The sequence below is a fragment of the Parus major genome, chromosome 19 (genome assembly GCF_001522545.3).
Source record: "Parus major isolate Abel chromosome 19, Parus_major1.1, whole genome shotgun sequence".
Classification (NCBI taxonomy): Eukaryota; Metazoa; Chordata; class Aves; order Passeriformes; family Paridae; genus Parus; species Parus major.
In genome coordinates, this window is record NC_031787.1 from 4,651,511 (window position 1) to 4,671,271 (window position 19,761).

The 19,761-nt window shown below is 46.0% G+C and overlaps 1 protein-coding gene across 1 annotated transcript; it reads left to right on the forward strand.

Annotated features, from left to right (window-relative positions):
- Positions 1-547: 547 nt before the first annotated feature.
- Positions 548-16,281, forward strand: TMEM248 (transmembrane protein 248). Its single transcript, XM_015646959.3, has 7 exons — positions 548-739; positions 8,762-8,936; positions 9,446-9,731; positions 11,214-11,364; positions 12,011-12,194; positions 12,594-12,737; positions 13,576-16,281. The coding sequence occupies exons 2-7, from the start codon at positions 8,778-8,780 to the stop codon at positions 13,594-13,596; spliced, it is 945 nt and encodes a 314-aa protein (XP_015502445.1). The 5' UTR covers positions 548-739; positions 8,762-8,777; the 3' UTR covers positions 13,597-16,281.
- The last annotated feature ends 3,480 nt before the right edge of the window (positions 16,282-19,761 follow it).

Below are 19,761 nucleotides of genomic sequence, written 5' to 3' on the forward strand. Positions count from 1 at the left end.
GCTTGTCCAGTAAACAGCTCCACCAGGCTTCACATTATCCTCGGGGAAGCATCGTCATCATCAATACTAATTATTAATAATAGACAATATATATAATAATGCAATATATAACAATGATATTCTTACTAATTACTGTAAATGTAAATGAAGGTTTGTTTGCTTTAAGGATTTAACTCTGAACACTTTTAGGCATTGGACACCTTCAGGAAACACCAAAAAAAGATGTTTTGGGATAGTTTTTAGAGGAAAAGGGGAGGGGGAAGGCGGGGAGCATCCTGAGGGAGGCTGGAGCGGGGAGTGCGGGGCTGCAGCGCTCGGGCCGGGCAGAGAACGCGGTGAGCGCCCGGGTCCATTCCCGGTTCTGTTCTCCGGTTCCGTTCTCCGGTGCTGTTCCCGGGTCCATTCCCGGTTCTGTTCTCCGGTGCTGTTCCCGGTGCTGCTCCCGGCCCCTCCCGCGCTGCCGGCGCCGCCTCAATCTTGTCCCCCCCGCGCCACCGTCGGCGGGTGAGGGGTCAGGGCTGCGGCCCGGAAGCGGCGGCGGAGGCGGGGCCCGGTGCCGGGGCCTGTCCGTGTGTCCGGCCCGGGGCTGCCCGGGGAGCGGCCTCTCCGCCCGCTGCCCGTCCGCCCGTGCCCGCAGCCCCGGCAGGGCAGGACGATGGTGCAGAGCCCGCCCGCACGGCAGCGCCGCCGCCTCTGAGCCCCGCCCGGCCCGGGGGCCCGAGCCCCGCCGCGGACGCCGGTAAGGACGGAACGGGGGCGGCTCTGCGGCCCGGCCTGCCGGGGGATGGGGTCGCCCTGAGGCCGCTCCGGGGCTGGGGGGAGCGGGACGAGCACCGGGAGAGCCCCCGGGGAGCCTGGGGCGGCGGCATCGCTGCGCTGCCCCCCGAGCCCCGGCTCCCGCTTGGCTCGGCTCTGCTGGGGGGCTGCAGCCTCGCCTTGTTTTTGTTATTTACGTGAAAAAAATATTTGGGGAAAGGTCGTCAGCTTGAAGTTTGTATGCGTGGCGTCGTAGCAGGAAAAAAGAAAAAAAAAACAGCAGTGAAAAATAATAATTTCTGTAGCACTAAAAATAGTTGTTTCAAAATAGCCTCTGAACAGTGGTTCCTGCGTTGGGCTTTTTTACTGTGTGGTTGTTTTGGGATTTTTTTTGCCCAATTTTCTATACACCCGTATTTTATCTTCTTTCACTTTTTTTGGGGGGGGTTTAACTCGATTAATGATCTCATGATGGTTTTAATAATAAAATCCCTGGTGCATCATGCCTAGAACATGGCTGCTCCATCCCTGCCGTTACCTCCGAGGCATGATCGGAATCACCCTACGAAAAAATACCTTACAGCACAGCTGGGATTTTTTTTTTTCCCCTTTTTTCCTTTGTTTGCCCTTTAAGGGTTTGTTTTTTGGGGAAGTTTATTTGCAGGATTAGCTGTGGAGATGGAATTATCCGGGTAAATTTGCGCCGGTAGTCAAACCTGGAGGGTAGATAAGGATTCATTAATTGCTCTCCACATCCTCGCTCAACTTCCCCGAAGTTTGGCCGCTGGAAGAACGTGGTGGGGAATAAAACCTGGGCCTGGCTGTTGTGGTAAACGATTATTGCGGTTTTCTGAGGGCTGAGTTACAGGAAATACTCCCCAAATCAATCCTTGTGCCTTGGGCAGGACACAGCGGTTCGGGTTTCACAGGGTGAGTTTGTGCCACTTCCCTGCACCTGCCTGTGCCCGGCTCTCTGGGAATAATGAGCCGATGGCTGCGGGCCAGCTCCTGCTCAGCAGGTGTGCACAGCACACACACAACTTCTGTGGCAGCCCGAGCGAAGATAATATTGAATTGTGGCTGAAAAACTCTCCCTGAGCCCGGCCCGAGTGCCATCAGAGAGGATTAAACCCTGGGTTTAATCCTTTGTTACCTGCCGCGATTTGAGGAGTGGCTCTGGTGGAATGGGATTCTTTTCCACTTGAAAGACAAGAGCTTGAAAGGTCACCTGGTTAAACAAAATAGTCCCTGTGCTCTGAGAGTGCCCGGGAGCAGCTGAGGGCAGGGCACAAACACAGCCGGGTGTCCTTTGTGAGCTGGGGACAGCAGGGACAGAGCCTGGCACATCCAGCACCCCCTGAGCTGATCCTGCCGATCTGGCAGCTGGGATAATCTTCTTTTTTATTAAATAACATCACGGGTTTTGTAGAAATGGAGCTGTTTTATCTGTTGAGCCCTAAATTATTAATGGAACTCTCTGGTGTGAGAATTGCGTCGCTTTTCCCAAATTTCCCCTTACCCAAAACATGGCTGGGTGGGAATTAATTTTCTTTCTAAGGTTGTCCTGACCTGTGGGTAAAGCTGGTTCCCAGGGCTCAGAACTCCCAGGTTTTGTTTTGGATGAAAACTTGTGTGTGTCCTGGCATTCGGGGGTTTGTTAATCTGTAAAACAGAGAGTGAATCACCCAGCTGAGCAAGCTGAGGTCCTGTTTCCTCTGAGCAGTGGGGGTGAAGCACACAGACATGATAATATTCCAGCTGTAACTTTGATACCTCAGCTCCCTCATTTCAGTTGGTTTTGCTGCTGTTTCTGTTCCATCAGTGGCCAATGGCTGCTTTGCTGCTTCTCTCCCTTCTTTCCACACCCAAACTCTGAATTTGCCATTCCCCAAAGCTGCCATTTCCTCAGCTTGTCAGTCATTTTTCTGCTTGTGATTCAAGCTGTGTATCTGTCTGCATCCCTGTCTCCTCACAGTTCTCATTACAGACTGAAGAGCCTTTTCCTGACATTTCTCTGCACTTTCACCGCTGAATTGGGTCCCACATTCCTTAATGAGTGGTTTTAATAAAGTCAACAATTACCCTTGAACTGGTCACTCAACCAGTTTCTGATTATTGAACAGTTACTGAGAATTTTCACACTTCTTGATTTAAGCCATCCTGTATTTTTGGCTGCTGTCAGTTCAGTGTACACAGAATTTGGTTTTCCACGGATCTTTAAAGATTTCCTTTCTTCTCCCAGGTTCTCATGCTAAGAAGCAGTAACCAGAATAGCATTTTTATTACAAATTCAAAGTCCTTCATCTATTATTGTGTGTTTTATTGCAGTCTGGGTGATTTGGGTTAGAGTAACTCAGGTTGGAAGTCATGACTTGGAAAAGCTGAAAGGTTTAAAAATGCCCATGAGCTCTTTTAGATGGAAGTGGATCCATTCCCATGGCACAGGCTCTTGGCAGACAGAGATGCCTGCTTCAAGTTTGGCACCAAAATGTCTGATTTTCAACCAGAGCTTGAGTTAATTTTGATTTTACAGCTGGCTACGCTTTAAATTATGTTTTTCACTTCTGACAAAAGTCAGAATCCAGGGTTCATTGAACCAGGTGAAAAAATCTTCCTCACTCTATTTCTGCTTCCTGACTTTTAACTTTCCTTCCCTTTTCTCATTCATCATTTTTAAGAACTCAGTGCGTATTAAAAATACTTGGAACTTTGGATTTGTCTGTTTCTGCACAATTTTTTCTTCCAGTGGGGAATGGAAATCAGCTTTGCTGTCCCCAGAGTATCAGCTGGCACAAAGTTCAGGTGCTTGTGGTGAATCCACCAGACTTTTTGAGCAACACAAGTCTGTTGGGAAGGGCTGTCACACATGGATTGAGTAATGTTTGTTTTCCTTTTTTTAAATTTTTTTTACATCATTGACCCTTTATTTAAAGTTTTCTGTCTTTATAGAGAGTTGAAGTCAGGAATTTGGGGGTTTGAAATTCAGTGTCAATTTGATCTTTAAAATTTTCTATCCCTCACCAAATTATTTCCCCTCCTTGGCTTTGTTTCATGGGCAGAATGTTTGCTGTTGGTGCCTCTCTTGGGGATATTGAAATGATCAATTAAGCTTTGAAAAGTGTTTCTAGAGGTGAAAAGAAACATTTCATGCAAGTACAAAGCATTTGCTTTGTTCTATTCGTGCAATCCCTGAATTTTGTTCATATTCTGCATCCTGGTCCTTTATCAGGACACCAGGAGGAAGGAATGTCCTTTTCCACATTTCCAGGTGCTGCTCTCCTCCTGCCCTGTGCAGTGTCCTCTCTGCAAATGCAAAGGCATTTTCAGCTCCCAGGCTCCAGGAAAAATGTGGAGTTTTTTATCAGTAAACATATTTGTGGATAAAATAGCTCAGCAAACTGATAAGCCACTGTCTGTCTCGAGCCAATTCCCGTTATCTCCCACTGGAGCAGATGTTTGTGCACATCTGGCTGCTGATCTTGGGGTTGGATTTGGTTGGATTCAAGGACCCAAGGTGATGTTTTCATGAAGTTTCCTCCTCCACGTGCCCTGATTGCTTCCCTCCCTCTGTGCTGGGGAGAAATCTGCTGGCATTTCCTAGGAGGTTGATTTTGGTGTATTTTTGTTCAGACTGGAGGCTGGGAGGAGGGGAAGAGGCTCAGCTGGACAGAGGCAGTTGAATTCTCCTTCCTGCCTGCCCTGCTGCTGCTGGGGAAGGTTTTAGGCTGTGCAGTTTCATCCCACAGGGATCCACACTTCCTAAAAAAAGATGATCTGAAGCTGCTGCAGATCCTAACACCTCTATTTGCCCCAGATATCAGGATGGTAAAGTCACTCTTCCTTACACTTGGTTTGAACCTCATCAGGTTCTCTGCAGCCTGTCCAGATCCCATCCCACACAGCTTGGTGTCACTGCCCAGCTTGACCCCATGTCCCTGTCACCCTAAAGATGTTGAACAGCCCCAGCACCAGCCCCAGCTCACCCAAATCTGATTTTTATTTTGCCTTATTTTCACTCTCAGATGTCAAATTTGAAGAGAACCAAATGAAAGATGATTCTGGTACCTGCTGCTGTTTATTGTTGTTAAAGGAGAGGCACTTGGACATGAACACCACTGCTTTGTTTGCATTTATTTATGGCTGCTTTCCCATGGTTTGCTTGATTTGTGATAATAAATATTCCTCTGGCACACAACATCATTTTCATTCAGTGGTTAACCCTGAGCTGACCCATTTCCTAACCCCTTTGCTCTCCTAGTAGTGGGGCACCTTTGAAAATAAATTTGATTTATTTTTTTGAGCTGTACAGCTCAGTTTAAACACTCTTCTGTGCAATGAGGTATTGAGAACTGAAAAACTTGTGAGATCCTAAAGGAGAAGTGCTGCCTCCTGCCCTTCTCCTCCACCCAATTTTCCTCCTTAGGATATTTCAGTGGTGGTTTTACATTTAAACCCCTTCTCTAGAGTGATTACCTTACCTGCACAACAAGAAGGGGAAATATCTGTGAGGAAATTCCATCTTTTTAAGCTTTTTAGTGGCAGGGTGGTAGTTGACATTATTGACAAAAATGTCAAACTACTTTGATCTCTTTAAATTTCATGTCTGGTTTTATTTTTTTCACTTTGGTAACTGCAATTTTGCCTTTAATACCTGCTTTGGTACAGCATATGGGTTTTTTATTATTCTTAGGAATTCAACTCCTTTGATATTAAGCCTCAAAATGGGAATTTAATACTGTAATAATAGCTGTTACTCATTGCATTGACTTTTTGGTCTTTGCAATAGACTTCAAGATTTTCCTTGTTTGTAATTTAGCCTTGAAAAACTCATCAGTCTATTTCAGCAGCTTCCTATTTCACACTCTTTCATACACAAATAAAGAGGAATTCACAATGTTACTCCTTTGAGGCTTCTATCAGGAGCTTTTTTTGGAGGAAAACACCCCAAATTGTAGAATCTTTTCTTGCTTTTTACTTAGCTGCTCAATTCTGTGTTTCTGTGGCACTCTGACAGATTAAACTGTTGTGTTTGCACCTTTTACCATTTAAATCTTTTTCCCTGCCTGGGTTTGTAGGTGCTGATTTAAGAGCACAACATCTCCAGGGTTTCTGTAACTCCTGCTGAACATCCCTCACTACCCAGCAATTACCTTGGAGCTGCTGGCCAATGTTCCAGCCTGGCAGTTTTCATTCTTGAGCTCCTTGTTTAGTCTGACTGGGGAGATTTTTATTGCACCAAGTATTAAAAGGCTTTGCTGGAGTGGAGAGAGGCAGCAGCAGTCATTAGAGCCACTCACTAAATTATTTATTTGGCTAAAAAGTGAAATCTGATCTTGCTTGCCTGACCTGCCAGGAGGTAAAAGCATTGTTTTGTTTGGTTGTTTTGTTTTTTTTTTTAACTCTGTGAACAAGAATTTAAAGTTGAAATGGTATTTTTGAAGTTACTCATTTACACAGAGGAGGAAGCTAGTTACAAGAGCTGGCAGAATAATTGGGATGGATTCTGATCCTAACAGAGAGGAGTTCAAGGAATTCTGAAAATCCACAGAGATTCTGATGTAATGCACTCATCTGTATCACAAATTCCTTGATAATTAAAGTTATTTAAGTACTTTGATAAAAAAAAATCAGTAATTCTTCAGGCAGCAGCATGGAAACGTTCATCCTTCTGCTTTCCACCACTGCTATTTTCATGTCAGCTCCAGTATTGAAATCCACAGTTGTTCCCTTTTCCCTCCCAAATGCTCCAAAGGCACATTACTCCTCGGAAATTGCAGCTTATGGCATTTTCTAATTGCTTTCAAAGCCAGTGAGTTATGGCAGCATATTAAACAACTGGCACTTAAAAGCTGGTGATCTCTTACATAAAAATATTAGCTCGAATATTTCTCTGTGTAGGATTTTCAGCACATCCCGGGGTTTTTTTGTGGCTGGTTTTAGACCCTGCAGTAAACAAATTCTGTTGTTGGAAACCCCTTTAAAAAAGGAATCCCAATCCTGGATGTGCTGTGGGTGACAGCCCTGATTAAAATCTGCAATAAACTCCCCATCTGTGTTCTTTCCTAAAGGAAATTCAGGAGGGGACACTGCCTACAACTCTGCTTTTGATTTAGCTTTTGATCTCCTTCCATCTCCACGTGTGTTTCCAGAAGGAGTGTTTGGGATTTTGCTTCTGGATGGAGCGTTTGGGGTTTTTAACTCGGGCTCTTTTAAGGAATTTGCTGCCAGGGACAAGATAGGCAGAAGGTGCAGAAGGGCGGATCATTCCCAGCATGATCCCTGCCAGCCCCAGCTCTCCCTTCCCTGTCCCTGCTGCTTCTGCCACCTTTCCTGGCCCTCCTGGCTCTGCCACAGCTGCTCTGGGACAAAGTTCTGGTAAGGTGCACATTTCTCATCACCTTTTCTTCCCCTCTCTTCCCTCTCCTTTCCCTGCTTTTCACTCTGGCTTTGTAGAGATGTTCGCTGCACCCACTTCTCACTGAGAAAAACTCCCTGGGCTTTGCAGGGTGGATGGGAAGGGCTTGATGGTATAAATAATAAAGCCAGGATGTGATCTTGAGCTCTGGAGAGCTCTGTCTCAGCAGGTTTCAGCCAGGAGAGCGAGTGGGGAGTCAGCAGGCACAGCCCAAGGTTGTGTTGTTGGCATTGACCTCTTCTCCCTGAGCTGGATTTTCCCCTCTCTGGGGCACTTTTGCAGGTTCTGTCAATATTTCTTCTGTTAACAGGAACTGAAGCATTCCTGCCAGTAAAATCCTGAGTATACACAAGGAAGTTGGGATCATTGTGCTCTGTGGGCTCTGAAAAGGGCTTTGTCTGAGTGCTTGTCCTTTACCCTTCTTTTGTTTTCTCTTCAATCAATAGATCAGATCACAGATCCCTCCCTGCCTTGCCCTGTGCCTCTCTCTCATCCTCAGGGCTGCCACTTTCCAGCCCTGCTACACCTGGATTGTAAATAACGATGATGGGAGTCAGTGGGAATCACCCAGGCCTGCAGGAGCAGACCCTGCCTTAATTAAATGTTACCAGATCCCTATGGATGTTCCAACTCGAGCCCTTGCAGTGCAGAATTCTTTTTGCCTTTCCCTGATTTTGGAGATCAGCAGCACATTGCTAGGAGCAGCTCCTGCCTTGCTGGTTCAGTTGGGGTTAAAAGCCTTTTCAGCCAGGGTTTTAGGTAAGACAAAGATAAAGGTTGGCTCGGAGTTCCTCCTTGCAGAGCTTCTGAAGGAGATGTCACAAGGCTGCCCTTTCACACCAGGCTGTTTGCTTTTCCCTGGGAGAGGAGGTGGGGAAACTGGTACAATCATTTGGGTCTTTTTTGCTCTGCAGATAAAAATTCAGGAGGGGAATCAGACCAAATATTATATTTGCAGCAAAAATTAATGATTTGGGACATTTCCTCAGTGTGTAAGGTCCTGGCTTTGCTTACAGACAGAACAAAAAGTTCTAGATCCTGCAAGAATTAAGTAAAGACCAGTAGTCTTCCACCTTAATGCCATTTTTGGGTGTTTCTGCCCATAGGATTCTTGATGCAAACACCTAAAATAATGTAGGGCTGCTTCTCAGATCCTTCTTTGAAAGCAGAGGGATTTGGGATGGGGTAAAGAAGAATTCTTAAGGCTGCAGCCTCAGTTTTCAAAGGATGTGCAAAGTTTGATTTGTAACTTGGTGCATTCAGACATTCCTGTCATTAAAATGTAGCAGTGATACCCTGCCTGGGGAAAGGCAAGAACTATAAACAAGGGTTTATAGCTTATCAGTGATGCTGGGCTGTGCTGGAAGCCCTCATTCCTTAAAAGCTGTTCCCAGTTTGGGGCTCTGGGAAGGTGATGTGGAGCCTGTTCCAATGGCTGCTGCGCTCAGTGAACAGCACAGCCACGGAATTGAATCTCAGTTTTGTGTGCAATCCCATTTCTCTCTGTCAGACCTTTGTCTGATGTGACCCACCACCCCACACCTGTAACACACACTCCAGTGACTCTGTTGGAACATTCTTTCCCCTCAGGTGAACAATCAGAATAATGTTCTACATAAACCTGTTGGAGAACCTGAAGGTTTATATCAGCAGCCGCCCGCCGCTCGTGGTCTTTATGATCAGCGTGAGCGCCATGGCCATCGCCTTCCTCACACTGGGCTACTTCTTCAAAATCAAGGAGATCAAATCACCAGAAATGACAGAGGTACCTGCAAAAATGATGTTAATTTGGAAAAAATGCCTGAAGTTGATCTTTTTTCCCCTCCTAGAGAGCACAGAGTTGTGTGGGGGATTGTCTCAGTTTTACTTTCAGAAGGGCTCTTGGGGTGAATGTTTGTTAGTCTTGTTTTATGTCAATGATGAGGCCAAATCATCTGTCATGGACCTTCCCTGCTGTGGCAAACCTTTTAGTTTGTTATTTAGGGTCACAGCTGGTTTGGGGAACTTCCCTCAGCACTGTCCTGTAATGAGGGAAACCTCGACAGAAATTGTGGTGAGAACTGACCAAGTTTCCTTTCTAGCTCAGGGGAGGGAGCTGGGATTGAACCCATCTGACTTGTACAAACAACTTTTCTGTCCTTGAGCCAGCCCCAGGGGTGTTTGTGTTGCTTTGTGAGCCGTGTGATTTTTGTTCAATGCCCTGGAACCGGGCAGGGTGGGACAGAGTGAGCCTGAGCTCCCTCGTGGGTCTGAAATCTCCCCTTTTGTTTGAAGGACTGGAATACTTTCCTCCTGAGGTTTAATGATTTGGACTTCTGTATATCTGAGAATGAAACCTTAAAGCACCTCCTCAATGACACCACAACTCCAGAGAGCACCGTGACCAGCGGGCAGGCCAGGTCCTCCACACAGTCCCCACAGACCCTCGAGGACTCTGGTCCCATCAACATCTCCGTCACCATCACGCTGACCCTGGACCCTCTCAGACCTTTTGGGGGATACTCTCGCAATGTCACGCACCTCAGCTCCACAATTTTTGGGCACCAGATTGGACTTTCAGGTAGGCAAGGCCAGACCTTTAAAAATTCAGCTTACAGTTGGCTTTTAGAGGGTTTTTTTCTAACCTTTCACACAGGGATTGGCTTCAAACTGAAACTAAATTTAGATTAAATATTAGGAAGAAAATCTTTATTGTGAGGGTGGTGAGTACTCAGAGAAGCTGTGGATGACACATCCCTGGAAGTGTCCTCAGCCAGGTTGGACAGAGTTTGGAGCAACCTGGGATAGTGGAAAGTGTCCCTGCCCAAGGCAGGGGAGTGAAACAAGACAGATTTTAGGGTCCCCTCCAACCCAAACCATTGTATGATTCTAAATAATTACATGATTTTAATAACTACACAATCAAATGAAAATTCCCCAGCTTATTATGGGTGAGATAAATCTTATGCACAGAGCACAGATGTCTTCCCAAATTTATTGTGAGTTTATTCCTGCATGGAGCTTTTCTCTTGTTTGTTAGAGGAACTTTTCCCTGCATTGAGAATGGAAAGGAACCTGCAGTTGTGCCAAGATCAGGCTTGGCAATTTGAAATGATTAAACCTAATGACAATGGAAGGTCATTTTTAAGCCAGCAAAATTCCAAACAGCGACTTTCTTCAGTTTTGTCCTGATCCATCAGGTCCTGAACTGACATTTCAAATGTGACATAGATGCAGTAGAGAGTATTATGCTGTCTAAAAAAATTCTAGTTTATCTAAAATGCATAAGTGAACCAGCTTTAATATCACAAACAGCACCAGATAAGATGATTATGGTTTCTGTGGTGTGCAGAGACCAATCTGCTCTCTGGCTGCCTGCCAGAAAGTTTTGACAGGAGTTCATAGAGAATTAATAGAAATTGATAATAGAACCTCACTGTGTTTTAGCTTTCAGCCAGAATTGCATTTTATAATAATGCTGAAGGTCTTGAACCTGTGGAGAGACATTGCCCATAGCTGCAAACTGAGTTTTTTGTTGTTATTTTGCTGCTGCTTTGAGAGCTACCAGATGCAAGTTCCATTTGCAGCAGCCTGGATTTATTTTCAGTCTGAATTTCTCTACATGGAGTTGTCATACATGACTTAATGTGCAGTTCACTATCTGCTGACACCTTTTCCTCTACACAAATATCTCAAGTTAGAAATGAGCATCAGAAGAAAAACAGATGTGGAGCAAAGTTCTTAGGAGGAGAAAGGTTTTTCTAATAAACGTCTGTGAACGTGCATGAATTCACTTATAAAGAGTTTTTAATTTCTGAAAGCAGCCTGATGAGCCCAGTTCTGAGGTGGGAGAGATTAGAAAGAGCAGCAGCTGGGGGGATTTTATGGTTTGTTTTGTGTTTTAACTTTCCTTTTTGCTCTCTTTGTTTCCTGCAAAGATCCGGGATGACTCCAAAGGGTGACGCTTTCCTGCCTTAATCATTTGTGTGTTCTTATCCCAGCAACTGCTGCTCAGAGACTTTTTGTGAGCCAAACCCCAGCTCTCCTTTTCTCTTTCTCAAAGGCAGAGAATCCCACGAGGAAATAAACATCACCTTCACACTGCCAGCTGCCTGGAACTCCGATGACTGCGTCCTGCACGGCCACTGCGAGCAGGTTGTGTTCACCACCTGCATGACTGTGACAGCAGCCAGCAACGTGTTCCCAGTCACAGTGTAAGTGCCCCTCTCCTGCAGGGGCTGCTTCCTGCCTCATTCATTCCTCTCAGTTGTTATTTCCTCCTGAAAATTCCTGGTGATCATGGAAATTACGTCCTTGCACTCCTTCCCCCACGGTAAAACATTTGTCTCCAAACCTCTTTGAGATTTTTTGGCCCATGCCTGTCTTTCAACTGTGGTTTAAACTTCACTGGGGGCAAGAGAATCCATGGAAATTTAAGGAATTTGCCCCATAATTGAATTTCAGAGCTGAGATTTGACACTGAGGTTCTTACCTTCTCTGCTGAGAGATCAGCACAAGGCAAAGGCTGCTTTGCTTTCACCAAAATATCTTCCCTTTGTCTTCTCTGGATTCCTGGCACTGTTCTGTCCAGGCTGGAGAACCCCAGGCTGTGGGAAGCCTTAGGAAAACCAGTATTTTTCCAATTAAGCTGTGGGATGTTGGCTTAGTGCAACAACATGCAGTTAAATTCTAATTTTAGCGTAGCAGTCATGTGGCTTTTGGGGGTTTTTAACTTAAACTTTGGGGTTTTGTTGTTGCTTTGGAAGGCCCAAACTAAAACCATGCTTTGAGAAGAAAAGTTGTCCTGGTTGAACATGGAAAATACATTTCAGGGTGCTGATTATTTCTGTTTTATTGCAGTCAGCCACCACATTGTGTTCCTGAAACCTACAGCAACGCCACTCTGTGGTACAAGATCTTCACCACGGCCAGGGACTCGAACACAAAATATGCCCAGGATTACAACCCCTTCTGGTGTTACAAGGGAGCAATTGGGAAAGTCTACCACGCTTTAAATCCCAAACTAACTGTTATCGTTCCAGATGTAAGTGCTGGGCTGTTCCTCTGGTGTTTTCAGGAAATTTTGTTGAATACGGTTCCTAAAATTGTCATTTTTGCTGCTGGTTTGCTGTGTGGTGCAGAGGGCTGAGAATGCTCTCCCCTAATGGGTTTGATGAGCTTCTTCCACCTCACAGCTCTTAAAAACCACCCTTTCTACTCTGAAACCATTTCACAAAAGCCTCTGACAATATTTGGAAAAATAACAACAGAGATTTTTAACACAAGGAACATTAAGTGCCACAATTCAGAATCACTTCCATTGCTGTATAAAAGGGGAGAAAGTTGATCCATGAAGTAATTTCTGGCTTGATCTGGTAATTACATTGCTTTAATATCAGATGCTGAGTCAGTGAATGGTTTTAATTTGCTTTTCTGTGTGCAGGATGATCGCTCTCTAATAAACCTGCACCTCATGCACACCAGTTACTTCCTCTTCGTGATGGTGATTACCATGTTCTGCTATGCAGTCATTAAAGGCAGACCAAGCAAACTGAGGCAAAGCAACACAGAATTCTGCTCTGAAAAGGTGAGAGTGTGGTAACAAAATCTCAGCTCTGATAAGGAAACAGAGAAAAGCTCCTGTTGGGCAGAGGACAGACTGGTTTTTCTTGTCTCTGGAATTGCCTTCCAGAGGGTGTTTCATTGTGGACAGTGCAGGTGGAGGTTATAAAATCCACACAAGTGCTTTGGAGATCCTCAAAATGAGATTTCTGTCCTCCAGAAATGGATTATTGCAGCTCAGGAAGTGCTGGGCTGCGACTCTTCTGCCATAATTCTGGTGTTGGTTGAAATGTTTTGTGTGAAGCAATGAATAGGTGGCATTGAATCTTCATTTATTCATCATCTTTTACCACAACAGACTGCAAACTTGGAGGAAAACATGATAGATAATTCTAAGGGTTGTTCATCAGAATTAAATTAAAAACAAAGGTGTTGAAAGAATCATTGGTTGTTAATCAGAACTAAGTTAAAAGCAGTAACAAAAAATTATTATTCAATATTACTTTGGGGACCTGCAGTTTGCCTGAAAAATTAAATATGAATATGTTTAATTGAGAAGTAGGAAGCCAGCATTGACACCTTTTGATCTTAATGATATTTTGTAGTTTGAGCTGGTTTGGGGTGTTTTTGTGGCTGTTTCTTTTTGGTTTTGGGTGGTTTGGGACTTTTGTTCTATTGATTTTTGCGAAGTACAAAACACCTTCAGACTCGCTTTGATTTCCTTTCCAAGTCAGACTTTCCAAGGTTCCTTTGAAAAGTCAAGGACAGCTCTGCCATCTCACAGAGATAAATCATATCACTGTTACAGGATTAAGAATTTGCCTTTGATTAAATATTTTCTCTTCCTTTGTTTTTTTTTCCAGGTTGCTTTGTCAGAAGCATAAAACCCCCTCTCCTCCTCCCGAGAGCGACCGAAACCATTGCCTGCTGAACCCAGCCTGGGTCTTAACACTCTGTGAATCCATTACCTTGCAATGTTGGTTTATTCCAACCAAAGACATTTCAAAGTGCCTGTAATTGATTTGTACATATTTATAAAAGCAGAATATCCAGAGGAATTCCGAGGAGATGCGCTTGTCCCGCGGCGTGGCCGGAATCCTCCGGCCCTTCCCTGGGGACAGCCCCGTGTTGGTGTAGATATCTCCAGTGAAAAGGCTCCACAGAGGCAGAGATTTTTGTCCAGCTGCACCTGGGCAGGTGAAGATGCCTTTGCAAGTGTCTCAAACCAAGCAAGAGATGTTTGGTTTTTTGCCCAATCTGTACAGTGTGTTTGAACCAAGTATGCACCTTTGATATAATCCTGCATTTCCAAAGCCACCAATCTACAACATGAATTCAATGTGTGTTTGTGTGGCCTAATACTTTATTCCATTTGCTCCTTGCTTGCAAGAAAAGATATCAACGTTTTAGATTATTATTTTTTTTCTCTTTTGGAAGAAAAAAAAAATACATATTCACATTTTAATAGTGCTGTATTTAGGACAAACTTGTGCTTTTATTCATAGTAAAAAATTAAGAAGTGAAGTCCCATTTTAAACTGCTACTTACTGAAAAGAACTGTTTGATTTTTTTTTGTTTTGTTTTGGTTTGGGGTTTTTTTTTTGTTTGTTTTTTTGGTATTTCATTTGGCTTGCTGAATGTCAGAGAACCAGTCAGCACAGAGACTATCTGGAAAACTTTTCCACTTGGCCTCCCAGCCCTCCAGCCAGGATTGTGTGTCTCTGCTGCAGAGCAGCTTTCTGTAAACTTTTTTTTTTTTTTTTTCTTTTTTTCTTTACTTTCTAGAAAGTAAAACTTAATAAAAAGATGTTTTGTGTTAACAGCCTGCTGGGGCTCTGCCTTGGGCAAGTGCAAAGAGTGAAAGGAAAAGAAATCCCAGAGTCTCCTAAAGGGCTTCAGTCTGGGGCTGTGCCTGCAGCTCTGAGGGGCAGCTGCCAATCCACTGCTGAGCTCGTTAAATTCATTAAATTGCCATTTACTGCTGTCCATTCAGGAGAAAATGGCCACAAAAGTGGGGTCCTTGTGAGGAAGGTTAAAGAAACCACCCAGTGAAACCCTTCTGTTCTCTGAGTCCATTCTGCACAGAGATTTCTCTCTGCATTTCTCCCTTCCCCATTCTGCCTTTGTTGGTTTTTGTTTCCTGGTTCCTTGAGCAGTCTCCCTAATTTCCAGGGTCAGGCTTTTCCTGCAGACATTTCCACCACTGCTTTTAAATCTCACTGGTTGCCTTAACTGACTTTTCATCTTTTCTCACATCTCTCTCATCAGGTGGTGTGACAGCTCAGCATTCATTCATTCCTTCATTCCTTCACTCCCACAGGCTTTTTTTCCTCCTCCTTTTGCTCCAAACTCCACAGAAGAAAAAAGCCAAGTGAGAATCTCATAGTCTCAGTGATGCTGGCATAAAATTCCCAGTTTATTTCCTCCAGACACCTTCCTGGTCTGTGTGTGTTGGGACTTCAGTAAGTTCACAAGTCTTAAGGGTGTTTGAACAGTCACAGTTTCCTCCAGAACACATTTCCTCCTGCAGTTTCGGGATTACCTGATGTGTTTTCCTCCAGGGAATGTTAAGGCAAACCTTTAGAGATAGCCTGGTTTGAAGTTTAGGGATGAAAAGAAGCTCCCAGTTTTCTCCTGATGCTGCTGGGATGAGGCAGGGAAGTGAAAGGGGCCGAGAGCTTCTCCTGAGCTGTTCCTAAGTCACACAAGCCCAGCCTTGCGTGTTAATCCTCACTCCAAGAGTCGCCTCCGAGGGTGGCTTGACCTGGGGACCAAAGGCAGGAACAGGAGATGGATTGGGAGAGAGATGGTGCAAATCCTGGAAATACCCAAAACCCACCCAACATCACCTGACTCCTGCAGGAAAACAAAGCAAATCCTTTCTCCTCCAACAAATCCCAGCTCCAAACGTCCCAGCTGGAATTTGGGAACGAAAGGAGCCTGCTTGACAACCTCCCCCCACTTTCTGCACCCCCCCAGGAATATTAAAGATTGTGACCCACAAATGCAAAAGGGAAAACGTTGGAGAGTTGGATTTTTTTGGCCTTAGTTCATCCTTTTTGCCCCCTGTAATGCAGCAGGGAGGTCCCAGCAGGCCAAAGTGCTGGAATGCTGAGGAATATTGGATTGTTCCCAGGCGATGTACAAAGTTAAATGCAGCCAAACAGAAGAGTTAAAACTTAATATTAAAGTTCAGATCATATTGATCTTTCCTTTTTTTGTTTTCTTTTTTCTTTTTAACTATGACTTGAATCAGTTTTGATTCTATTTGTACGTGTTTTCTTGTTCTTAGAAAGCTGCCATTTTCCTTTTTTTTTTTTTTTTTTTTTTTTTTGCATTTTCTTTGGCATTACATAGAAAATCTGAGCCTTGGTTTCAACCCTCTGCAGGTGATTGTAGGGTTCGAGATGGCTGTATTTTTGTTTTTTGTTCTGTTTTGTTCTTACATTTCACTTGTCTTGTTGCATGATGGTTAATAGCTGATTTGGAAATGACATTTCTCTCCTAGATTAATTTTTGTGTTTGTAAGATGTGCATATTGCTTTGCAGAATAAAAACTATGAAGTTTATCTTTGTTGTCTTTATTTCCACGGCCCGGTGGCTGCAGATGTTTCATAAATCAACCAAAATTATGTGGAGCACGGGAGGAAATCAAGGAAAAATCTGCAGTAAAGTGAAATTGAATTTGGGTTGTAAATTCTCTTTTTCCCTCCAGCACTCATCACAGCCAGTGATGAATTGTCTGGCAGGGAGAAAATCAATCTGAAGGTAGCAGAGCCCCTGTTTCTGTTTAACTCCTGGGACTTGTTTGTCTGCTGTCACCAAAATTTGGATTCCTGAGCCCCAGCGCTGTCCTGGAGGATCCTCAGGAGCTGCACACACAAAGGATCCATTGTGGGTCATTTCTCTCAGCTCTTGCCAACTTTTTGGGTGCAGTCTGAGGCCTGACCTTGAGGTGTCTGAACCAGGGAACAGCTCAGCCACCAAAACAAGGAGCTGGCTGGGTTTGGATGTTCCTGCAGCCCCAGTGCTGAGTTATCCCTGTCCCTCAGAGCCCTGCCCAGGCTCTCCACAGATCCAGTCCCTTTTCCTGTGTTACCTGCACAGCTTGGTTTGTGTTTCTCCTTCTTAAGGGGCTTTTCCAGCTCTGCTGTGGCTTTTTCTGATGGCTAAAAACAGCATCCCATGGATCATCCCAGCCGCTCCTGCCCTGCAAGGCTTCCTGCCAGAACCAATATTCAGTTATTTACCTTCTGAAGATGTTTCTTTACAGGATGTTAAAGAAACTGTTGGGATCTAAGCATAGATTTCCCTGGGCTGCCTTATTTTTTTAGCTCCTTGCAATTTTTTGGGCACCCCGATGGAATAAACAGCGATAAGATTCAAGCTGTAGTGACAAAAAGAGTAAGGCAAGGCAGAGAGCAGCTTTTTTTTAATGTCTGTGAATAAAAAAATGTCACAATTCCAATGTCATTTGTCTTTTGAAGGGATCCCTGCTGGTGATATTCCAGCAAGGAGGGGTTTTATGGTCAGCAGGGTGGTAAAATATTCCCTGTGCTCATGGGATAATCACACCACGGAGTTGTTTTGTCACTGGGGAAAGGATGAGAGCCCCAGAGCAGCCTGGGTGAGGTGAGGGAATGAAAAACAGAGGTGTCCTTGGACCTTGTATGAACAAAATTGTCACCTAGAAGGCACAAATGGCTAAAGAAGGTGATTTTTGGGGGGGTAAGGGCTCGCTGTAGGGCTCAGAGTGCTCCTAAATTTGATCCTCACCCTCCTGAAAGCCTGGTTGTGTTCCTTAAAACTCAGGGAATGGCGGAAACAGCTTTAAAATGTTCATTTCCTAAAGGAAACCCTCAGTGAGATCCCAGGCTATGCAGGGGACCTGAAAGTGCCTGGAAATGAGGAGAAACCAAACGTGGATCTGGGTCAGGGAGAGAAGCCTGGAATTCCTGCAGGGAAAGGACGTGTAGGACTGAGGTAAACTGAGGAAAACTGAGGAATATCAGTGGGGAAAGGGGGAGCTGTGCCCTGAGGGGACTCAGGGGGATGCAGGGGGATGCAGAGAGGCTGGAGGGGGATCCCTGAGGATGGAGAGGCTGGAATGGGGATCCCTGAGCAGGGATTCCTGCACAGGGAGAGGTTCCAGGAGATTTCTGAGCAGGGATCCCTGTGGACAGAGGGGCTGTGGGAAGATCCTGAAATGAGGATCCCTGAGGATGGAAAGGCTGGAGAGGGAATCCCTGCGGATAGAGGGTCTAGAGGGGGATCTCACAGAGGGGATTCCTTGGGACTGAGGGTCTGGAGGGGGATCCTGGGGTGGGGATTCCTGAGGGGGGATCCCTGAGGATGCAGGGACTGGAAGGGGAGCCCCAGAGTGGGGAGCCCTGAGGATGGAGGGGCTGGAGGGGGAGCCTGGAGTGGGGATTGTGGCAGAAAAAGGGTCTGGAGTGGGATCTTTGCGTCCGGAGGGGTGTCCGTAATCGGCTGTCCCTGCCCCCGGTGTCCCGGTGTCCTTATCCCGGTGTCCCGCTGTCCCTCTGTCCCTCTGTCCCGCTGTCCCTGTCCCCGCTGTCCCCTCCGGACACCGCTGGATGGCGGCACGAGCCCGTCCTTTCCCCCGAGCGGGCCCGGATTTGTTTTGGAAGAGATGGAAAAGCGCTGGAACCGCAGCGTTTTTCCACCCCGAGGTTCCCGAGGGTCCTCTCGCTTCGGGAGATGTCTGGGCTCGGCAGCGCCCGGGTTTTGTGCGCTGAGGGCAGGCTGGGAGTGAAAACAGGGATTTTTCCTGTTTTTAGCTGAGGTGCGATGGGGACAGGGAGAGCCGGGAGATGTCCCAGTGCGAGAGGCACTCCCAGTGCACCTGCGGCTTCAGGAGTGTGGCCGTGCTGCTCCTCCTGCATTCCTGCTCCAGCCTCCAAGCACAGCAGGAGACCAGAAAACCCCCCCGAGAAAATTCCTTGTCCTTTCATCCCCATCCGAATTCCCAATAAACAACGAGCCCAGCCCCAGCACCTCGGAGTAGGCACCAGGTACCCCCTGAGCAGCATCCCAGGCCACGGATGAACTCTTAATTACAAATATTCCACATCAGCAGCTGCCTGGGGTGAGGTTGTTTTCTCCAGGTCTTGTTTCCAGGCAGGGAAAGGGAAGGGCAGGAAACTTGTAAGGAATAAATTGACTTTGTGGAAGTCAATTTCCCCATGGAAGCCCAGGCTGGTGAGCACAAAGGTCAGAGAAATCAGAGAAACCTTTTCCTAAAGGAGGAATTCCGGGGGATTTGCTTTTCTCTGTTGTGACAGCAGTGAAGCTCAGCCCCCGGGGCTGGGGCTGGTTCTGGTTACCAGGCACAGGATCTCCCTTAATTCAGAATTAATGTCAGCAGCGATATTTGGGGTAGAAAGGTGCTGATTCCACCATGACTCAGATCCCTGATGGTTTCACCATTTCCTGACCAGGACCCAGCTCCGGTGCCTAACCTTGCCCTGAATTCATTGGGAATTCATTGTTCTTTGGAAGATGTGATTCCCCACCCCTCCTCCTTTATTTCAAGCCACAATCCCCGCCTTTCCCGGCCGTGATGGATGCGGGAACTCCTCTCCTTCCTCCCTTCGCTTTGAACGAAGCTGCTGCTGTCGGGGAGCGAGGCAAACTCCTGTAATTATTTATGGCACTCCATCGTGCGTGGATAAAATGCTTTGTAGGAATCCTTCCCGAGGCACGGGAGAGCTGCCGGCAGGGAATGCCGCTCCCAGGGGCATTCTCTGCCATCTCCAGGGTGACACCATCCACACTCCCCGTGCACAGGGGATGCAGACTGTCACAGAGCAGTTCCCAGAGGGAAATCCCTGTCCTCAGGCATCGCCGGCAGCGATTTGAGGGAAACTGAGGGGTGTCTGGAGCAGGCATCTCCCCCAGGCTGGCAGGGACCCTGGTGACAGTGACAGCGGCCGAGGGCTGGAGCTGGGGCAGCAGGAGGAGCCGCCGGCATCCAGGGATTGCTGCTTTTGTTTGCTGAGCAGGCGGGGAGAGCTCAGTGGAAGGCG